Below are 9,332 nucleotides of genomic sequence, written 5' to 3' on the forward strand. Positions count from 1 at the left end.
TTAATTAAACGCCTCCCAAGATCTGTTGAGAGGTAAGTGCATATGAACCCTTGCCAAAAAATAACTTCTAGTGGAAACAGCTCCTCCATCTCCCTCTCCCCCCAATAATACGCTAGAAGTCATTCACCCCTGCCAGGCTCCCTCCCGTCCTCCTCCACCACTACTTGGTAGCTCTTCCTCCCGCAGCCCTCCCTGCTCATCAGCCCTGCACTGATTTAAACACCCCCGTGGCTCTGGCTGGGGGCAACGCAGCACGCAGGGTCGCTGCCTTTAAATTACGACAGTCCCGTCCCCGTCCCCGTCCCCCCCCATTATCTGAGATGTCCCTCAGCATCTCCCGACAACTGCATCCTTCCCAGCCGGCCCTGGGAGGGGGACAAGCTGCCCTTGTCCAGGGGAACACTGCAGTATTCTGCAGCCCAGCCACAAGCCGGAGGCAGGGCACCTCGAGCCCTGGGGTTGAGGGGAGGCACGACTGGCAGAACAGAGCTGCGCTTTCACACCCTTTATTCCCACGAGCAAAGGGCGGGAGGCACCCGCTCGTCCAAAGAAAACCCCGCAGAAGTGCCCTTGGCTGCCATGGACTGGGAGTGCCCTCTTCGAAGGGACCCTTTGGCAGAAGGGGTCGGTGCAGCTTGAGGTTTCTGGCGGCTGGGAGAGAGACCCGGCAACTTGAGACCTTCGCGTTCACGCACAGAGAGCAGCAAACGCCACCCTGCCCGAGCACACACAGCCTGGAAATAACACCACATAACCGACCGAGCAGCAATTCCAACCCCGGCATGCATCAACTTCTCAGCATCTCCAGGCTGAGATTTTTTAAATTTTTTAATTTCCCCCCCCCCCCTCACCGTGTCCATCATCAGCACGGCACAGAAATCCCTACATCGCCCTTCCCGGCCCCACCCCACGCCTGACATGCAGCATGCCCCATCTCCACGCGACGCTCCAGCCTCACTGCATTTATTCTGCTAGGGATCTGACAACGAGGAAAGAAAAAAAAAAAAAAAAAGAGGAAGGTGGAGGAGGATTAAAAATAAAAAACAAATTATATATATATATATTTAAAATGAGACAGGTTGGAAAACGCTGACCCTGGTGCAAGACAAGCGCTTGCACGTTGGAGCAGGAGAGACAGAGGACAGAGGGAAGGAGGGAGAGCTGGTGTCCTGCGGGGAACTCGCAAGCCCCGGGGCTGGAGCACCCCCAAGGAGCCCCTCTCCAGGCTGCTGCCACCGGCGGGACACGCACCCAGGGCTCGGGGCAGGGTCCCCGCAGCAGCAGCAGCCCAGGGCCGGGGAAGGGGGGGGGGGAGGTCACCACCACCGCCCCCCGATGCGGCTGCACCGCGTGGGGCGAAGTTTCACCGGGCCAGGGGTTTCCTCTCACCTGAGCCCCCCCCCCCCACCCCGGACCCTTCGGTCTCTTACCTTCATGTCGCTGATGATGGTCTGGAAGAGCCCTCCGAGCGCGCTACATTCCTTCTCTATCACAGCCTCCATTTTCCTCGCTCGAGCACAGCGGAGGAGGCAGAAGCGGCTGCAATTTCACTATTAAGCTAAAGAAATATTAGACACCCCCGTTCCCACCTCACTGGGGGGGGGGGGAGAAGGGGGGGGGGGGGGGAAAAAGGGTGGGGACAACAAGCCGATATAGGCAAAAAGGGAGAATGAAAAAAAAAAAAAAGCCCGGCACACCTGAACTCCTCTCTACCTACACCTTTAAAAATGTAAAAACGAGGAAGAAAGCAGAATCCGGCTCTACGGGCGGCTCTCTCCTCCTAGACGGACCTTCCCGGGAGCCGAGCGGGCACGACCCTCCCAGGCAGGGGCAGCCGCAAAGCCCATCGCTGCACCACGGCCGCGGCCCCGACCGGCCGCTCAGGGCAGCGGCAGCCGCACGCCCGCCCGCCCCGCAGCGCCGGGCAGATGCGCACGCACACCCCCCCAAAAAAAAAAACAACAAAAAAAACAAGAAACCCAAAAAATACAAGGGGAAAAAATAAATAAATGGTGTATCTCTATCTCTCTCTATGCAGAAAAGAGAGGCGATGGGCGCGCTCAGGCGCTGCTGAGGGCACAGCCCGGGGGGGGGGGAGGTCTCCAGCAGCCCCGACAGACGCAGCCTCCCTCTCCCGCGCCCGCTCCGCCCGCCCTGCCCCGCAACGCCCGGCTCGCCCGCCCCGGCCCGGCTCGCGCCCAACGCCCCGCCCCCGCCCGCGCGCGCGTCACCAGCGCGGCCGCTGATTGGTCCCGCCGGGGGCGCGGGGCGGGGGGAAGGGGGTGGGGGGGGGCGCGCCCCGCACCTCGGGGCGGGCGGCGCGCGCGGGCAGCGGGTTCACCGAAACGGCCCCAAATCCGGCCGTGTCTGGTGGGGGAAAAAAGCCACCTCTGCCTCAGCCCGCCCGCCGGTGCGGAACGTGCTCAGCGAGGCTGCAGAAGAGCCAAGCCCGGCGCGCCGGCGCGGCTTTGAGCCTGGGTTGCCTGGGGAGGCTCGTTCGTCCCGTCCCACAAACGCGGGATGCGAGGGGTTTAGTGTAAGTTCTATAAACTAAGGTGTTTTAAGCTAAGGGCGTTCCCACGTGGTGCCAGGTGCTGCAGATGCCTGCAGTCAAAGTGATAGACTCGCACAGGTCGGGGCCCTGCAAGCACGGACAGGTGTGTTCGTCCTGGGCCCACCTGCAGCATGGGACAAACGCACGGAGGGTCCCTCAGGTTCCCCAGGGGCACCGGAATTAAGTGCTGACCTGTTCCCGGGCGCTGAGGCCTGAAGATGCTGTTGCTGCTGTCCCCAGGGGAGCCACGTTCCTGGTCAGACAGGCTGCATCACCACCCAGTTTGGTAAGAGCCAGATTCAGAACCTGGAAGAGGTAAATTTGGAAGAATAAGCCTTAGAGCTGGAGTGTGTGTGGGTCTGTCACCATGTGTGCACAGTCACACAGGTATGTGCAGTGCCACGGCTGAGAGGGAAGTTCAGAAGTTTGAGTCATTAAAATTTATCTGACGAGCTCTGCCTGAGAATCACAGAATCAGAATGGTGAAGGCTGGAAGGGACCTGGAAGATCATCAGGTTCCAACCTCCCTGCTACAAGCAGGGACACCTCACAGTAGACCAGTTTGCACACCACTGTCTTTTGCTTCGTTTCTGCCAGTGTCTAGGTACATGTGTGTGACAGGTTACGTTCTCCATGCTAACTAGCACTGGAGGGACAGGCTGGGCATGGGCCCTGCCTCTAGCAGTTTCCCCTCTGCTCTTCCCCACTCCACTCCAGAGAGGAAACACCCCCCACCAGAGCTGACCGAGCAATCCATTTTGTGGCTCTGTATGACTCTCCCAGCAAATGTCCCCAGTGGCTTGTGATGATGACACCTGCTCCTACCATGCAGAGCTCCAATGCCATCACATAACCAGTGTGACAGCGTTCCCCTGGGACTGGGGCACATCCAGCAACTGGAAAGGAAAAGTTAGTGGCCTGCTTTGCTTTCTTCAACTGCTCCGTTTCTGGGATGATCCTTGTTTTAGCACAAGTAGTATTTTGACTAACCTCCTTTCTGGGAATGAGAATTTCCAATGTAAAAGGCTTTACAGGAGTAAAGGTTGCAGGACAGGGACAGGAGGGAGAAAAATCCCCTTCTATGAGGAAAAGGCTGTTGCATTAATCCTTTAGTTAATACGTCAGGGCTGCCTGCCCTGTGCTAAGCAACAAGTCTTCAGACAGTGGTAAAACAGCATGCAGGTGTACAATGGAAAGAAGCAAGCATTTCAAGCCTGGATAAATTATAACAAGGAAATCAGGGACACACTTTAAGAGAATGTTTTTTTTTTCCTTACAAATCTGAAAGAAGAAACTGCATATCACTGGTTATGACGAGTAACTTGCTGAACCACCCTACCTCTAGTGTACCCAGTCACAATCTAGAGAGACCTTACCAAAACTGTTCAGGTGGAACATTTTTCTGTCAGAAGGTGCTAGGTTGTGAAAAACAGGGACAGGATGATTTCAACAAACTTTACATTCATAGGACAAAAAATCAAACATTGCAAAGAGAAATGTATTTTTACTTTCCGTATTTTTAATTTTAAAGCTTATTTTGTTGGATTTTCATTGTCCATATCACTTAGAATAATGATTATGCTGATTTAATATCTTAACATTTTTGTTTGTTTAGAGCATAAGGCAGCTAAAAAGAAAGCAAGGGCATATAATCTAAAGCCATCAAAATAGGATCTGGATAACTGAAACTTTTTTCCTGTTGTGTTGCATTTCAAACTTCTCATTTTATTCTGCCTTTTAGTGTCTTCTAGTGATAGAATCTTCTGCAGGATGACAATTCAGCTTCAACCAGCTGCAGGGTGAGAGTTAACATTTTTCTTTAAAAACCTGAGTCCAAATGGTTGTTTAAAGTGTGAGTAAAAAGTAGTTTGGTGATGTTGTGGTAATGTCGGGTTACCATCTGTCACATTATTTCTGGGATCTGCTTGATTGATTCCTAGCAAATCACTTCCTGCAAGCCTGATTTGCAAAACTTCATCATGGGCAAAGGCTATTTCTGTGTTCGTGAGCCATCGTTACTGGGGAGTTTTTCATTATCAAGTGATGACATTCTGTAAAATATCCCGGTGCATGGGCAAATGCCAGCACCACTTCTTGATGGTGGGATGGCTGAGTGCATCTCACTTGGCAACCCCCAACAGATGTCAACCTTAAAATTTGTCAGGGTTGCAATACTAGCCCAAGTCCTGACACCCTTCAACATGTTGGCTGCTCTGCTGACAAGAAGCCTGTTCCACTGAAACCGCAAGGCAGGTGATGGTTAAGGAAGAATTTCTCCAGAGATAAGGGGGCAGGTTGAGCAATGACTTGGTCACTTTGCCTGGCCTGGATTGTTCCTGCTGCTCCTCCCATGCTGAGCACCAAGGCACAAAGTACAGCTGGAACAATCCGGGGCACAAATCTGTAAGGGTCAGGAATCCACAGCCTGCCCCCGGGCATGCCAGCAAACCTGCCTTATGACCAGCACATATCCATTCACATTTCTGTGCCTTGCTTTCTCCTGTAAAATGGAAATCCCAATTTTTATAAGCATTTTGTGTGTTTTTGCACCAAGAACAAGTGTGAAATGTCATTGGAATCAGGAAAAATACATACTCTGTCAATGTGCCATAAACTGTTTAACTGTGGTGCTTATTTAGGTCCTGATCTTGCAAAGATTTAAGCCCACTTATGCATGTGAGTAGCCTCGTGGAAGACTAGATTACACATGCACTTAAGTGTTATCAGATTGAAGTCATAGAACAACAATCACAAAAGGTACTTAATCGCCTTTAAATTACAGTGTTCCTAATTTAGCTAATGTTATTCCCCAAGGAAAAATTGCTTCATCAAGCATACAATCAAGAAAGAATCAAGGGCTGTTCCTTCAAGTGGCTGACAGTTCAAAAAGAGATATGATTTAAAAAAAAAAAAAAAAAGGTTGCTAAAGGCTGAATTATTTAATTGATTTATCTCTTTAAGAAATTGATGCAAATTAATATTATACTACTCCATTATATTGCCACAGAATCACTAATTCTCAAGCATTCATAAAATATATTCATAAACTTGAAAAACAAATTACCCTTTATATTTTTTTTTAATTGAACCAGCATTCTGTCCCTGTTTGAGGCTTTCTAATAATTATTTGTATTTTGAAGGATGACAGTGTTTTTCTCTTTATAGGCTGCGAAACAAGAGCCCAAGAACTTCCAAGAGACAGAGTCCCTGATATGAGCAGATGAGCTCACTTTACAATGCCTAACCAGAGGGAAAGGTAAGAGAGCAGGCAACACAGCCAGACAAAAGGAATTGATGAAAAACAGAGTAAACCCCCCAAAAATGCATGGGAGGCAGCTGTTCTAACAGCATTACAAATATAAAATAATGAACCCTCCTTATCACTAGTGAAAAATCTGTATTATATCTATAGAGGCTTATTCACTGGTTGTACATGAAGGTGAGAACCTGGTGAAGGAGAATTTGCTTTTTTTCAGGGGGTGTTTGCAGTCTCTGGTTTCAGAACATGACAAATTACAATGTTGTGGTTCCCCAGCTTTATTCAAGTTATTTTTGTGTCCCAATTTGTTTTTAAATTATGAAGTAACATTGCTGTCATGGGGGTACCTCTGCAGTCGTTGCTGCTTGCAGACAAAATAATAGCTGCTATTGGTTTACAAGGATTGATTTCCATAGAACAGCTCCATCTAAAGCCTACCTACAGGCAACAACTCTGCAGCAAAATATCAATGCAGTCTTATTTTCAGCTGTAAGCTTTCCTTAGAAGAAGAAAACCCCACATTTTCAGCCGAGTCCAACATGGGATGTCACTCATTCAGAGCACATAGAAGACGAGATGCTTATTTTTAAGGCACTACATTAATCTTTCATACCCCCTGCAGTGCACCAATAAGTAGGAAAAAAAGTCCTTCTCACAACTATCTCTGTGCACAAGGCATGGAAGTTGAGAATCAGGGCTTGCATGTTAACAAGGGCTTTACAGACAGGCCACATTTTCCAGTAGTGAGAATGTGAAATGTTTCTGCTCGCATTCACCACCTCAGGCTGGTAGTTTCAGAAAAGGTCCTCAGGTCTATCACCTCCTTCCAGGCAACACTCCAGTTATCATTAAAACTTTTGCGTGATGAACTTCAATAAATGGCCAGTGGGGTTGCCATGGGCAAGGTTACATGGTCACTTTCATCCTGTGCAAGTCCACAGTAGCACCAACAGCATTTCCATGATTGCTGCTCAGCCCTGGCCTTCTTCCTATGCCATCCCATGTCACAGGCACTGGAGCTCAGGCTGCCAGATGGTGGGTCACACAGGGACCTGATTTGGTGAAAAACTAAGCCTACAAAGGAGGATTATTTTAGCCCAGAAGAAGACCCTGCCTTTTTGTGTTTCAAAAAGAAGGGGAAGCCTGTATGATCATTCATGTGCTCGTTCCCCAGTAAATGCCTTCTTGTTTCTCATCTACATCCAGCACAGGTTTAGATATCCAGAACTGCTGATCTGAACCCTCTTTCCAACTGGCTTCAGTACCTTATATCAAGTTCTGGTGTGGACACGTTCATTACACAAAAACTGCCCTCGCTTTCGTATTTTAAAGCTGTTTAGCTGATGCACCTTAAAGTCACACCCTAAGTTAATTTGGTTAAAATTTCCTGAGTGCACCTGTGTAGACAAGCGGTAAGTGAAAAAAAAAATCAGATTATACTTGCAGTTACACACTTGCTTAAACATTCTGAAGAAATAAAGCCTATAATAGGTGTCACTTTTGCAAATAGTTCATATTCTTTTCTTTAAAGCAACATCAGCCTTGACTTCAGTGTAATTACACATATATATATCAAAGTTGCCTGTTGGGCTGTATCTCCAGCACATACATTAGTCCAAAATTTTTTCAGTTATTTCTTCCTTTAGGTGTGATATAAAATGAATCTGAGTTCTTCTGTACTTCCAATTAAGCAACAATTTTTAGTAGGTCACTCTTCCTGAAATCTCTGAGATTTGTATTGATTGGTATGCACTGAACTCAGCATGTTGAACCACCTCAGGACACAGTCATGTGAAACATAATGCAACACTTTCTCCTATAAAAGAAAACATTATTTTTTGCCAGTCCATAAATCCAGCTTTTAAAACAAGCATTACATTCACAAAGAAATGGTTTAGAAAAAAAACAAAACTTATTTCAATGGGCAGACTTCCAGTTCTGTGTAAGTGTGGAACAGTCAGGCTCTTTTTTATTTCCCCCCTCCTATCTATTTAGTTTTGTTTAGTTTTTTTTTAATTCTGATGAAAACAATTTGAACATGAATCCTGTTTTCCAGACCTAGACACCTGGAATGTCAGAAAGGAGTAATTGTTAGGCAGAAGCTTCAGCTATGAGTCCAAGTTAAAGTTCTGCTGCAAGCTCTGTTGCCAGAAAGCATTTTGGAGAGATCAGATCATGCTGAGAGCCTGCTAGTGGACAGTTTCTTCAAAAAAAGAAACAGAAGAATTAGAAACAAGAGGAGCCCTTCCAATGAAGATGGACAAAAAGAAAAATCTAGTCTACTGATCCAAATAATGCAGGCAGACTAGCACATGCTGGAATCTGGGACCGAAACCAAAGAGAGCTGACATGAGGACGTACTGCGGGGAGGCACAAGCACAGCAATGAATGGTGCCATTGTGTGACTATTTTAATTAATTTTTGTAATGAAGCCAAAGCTCTAATTTACCACATCCCAAAAGTAAATAGAAAAGGTTATGACCTTAATTTCAGAGGTGGGGAAGGAAAACCTAATTGCTAGGTAGTCAGCTGTCACTCATTATTGCATCGGATAGATACACTTGGTGTGTTACTATGAATAATGCAGATTCAACCATCAAAATAGTGGGTAATGACGGTTTCATTCTCTCTCCCCTTCATCTTCTTTCCAAGTTTTTGATTAGTATTATTTTGTACCAGTTTTATCATGTGGATTGCAATACTCCCAACTCTACCAGACTCTTGAGTAGATCTGAGTAAATAGAATAGCTTTTTATTTTTTGTCTTCTCAGTACACAGATGTGTGCAACTTAAGCAGGATGCAAAATACATGGAGATTACAGGAAGTTCCTTCTGCCTTCTTACTCAAGTGGGTGTATTCCTATACAGGAACTAGTGATGGAAAGAGTTGTTCAGTACAACATGTCTACAAGCTGAAAAGGTGCAAAAGCCACATCTGTTTCTAACCACAGCCACTAAATAAATACAATAAATTTCATTATGTGCTGTTCAAACCATGGCTCTATTTGCATCACTCAGACTGTGCCCAGCCATCCTTGCACTTAACTTGTGGGGTCATTTCTGTGGGCCAAGGGAAAGATGCATGGACAGATCTGAGACTGGTGTAAACTCTTTATGTCTTATCAAATGCTGTACCTTGATTTGTGCCCACATTAAAAAAGTACAATACTGTGCACTCGCTAAATGAAGTGTTTTCTACTCTGGATCTTTTTGTTCTTTGCCCTGTAATGACAGTTTGAAGAGGAAGTTATCTAGCCCCAGAACATGGAGGATTTAAGCAGAAGTGTTCATGATGATAAATGCTGTTCTAGCAAGTTCTGCCATGGCAGAAACAAAGGATTGATCTGCATTAGGCCGACTACTTCAGACAAAGCATACTGGTATTAGGGTGAACGTTACTAGATTTAGCACTTATAATGTGGTCGCCATCATTCAAAATTTAAATAAGAGAGAGTTCCTGCCCCAAAATTCTGGTGTTAATAGAATCGTAGAGTGGTTAAAGTTGGAAAGGACCTTTAA

At 46.9% G+C, this 9,332-nt stretch overlaps 1 protein-coding gene and 1 long non-coding RNA gene across 21 annotated transcripts in view; one reads left to right on the forward strand and one right to left on the reverse strand.

Moving 5' to 3' along the window:
• Positions 1–2,144, reverse strand: part of MTSS1 (MTSS I-BAR domain containing 1) — a 129,742-nt gene extending 127,598 nt beyond the window's left edge. For all 19 annotated transcript variants that reach the window (XM_051611114.1, XM_051611101.1, XM_051611106.1 and 16 more), the window contains exon 1: positions 1,431–2,144. In XM_051611114.1, coding sequence (XP_051467074.1) covers positions 1,431–1,502 — 72 coding nt within the window. In that variant the 5' untranslated portion in view covers positions 1,503–2,144. The remainder of the gene's footprint in view (positions 1–1,430) is intronic.
• Positions 2,145–2,324: 180 nt separating this feature from the next.
• Positions 2,325–8,997, forward strand: LOC127381181 (uncharacterized). Of its 2 annotated transcripts, none has more exons than XR_007888663.1 (4): positions 2,325–2,840; positions 4,296–4,353; positions 5,720–5,810; positions 7,870–8,997. It is a non-coding gene; the product is annotated as an uncharacterized LOC127381181 (long non-coding RNA). The 2 variants fall into 2 exon arrangements; XR_007888664.1 differs by having other exon boundaries at positions 2,325–2,536.
• The last annotated feature ends 335 nt before the right edge of the window (positions 8,998–9,332 follow it).

The sequence above is a fragment of the Apus apus genome, chromosome 2 (genome assembly GCF_020740795.1).
Source record: "Apus apus isolate bApuApu2 chromosome 2, bApuApu2.pri.cur, whole genome shotgun sequence".
In the NCBI taxonomy this organism is placed as follows: Eukaryota; Metazoa; Chordata; class Aves; order Apodiformes; family Apodidae; genus Apus; species Apus apus.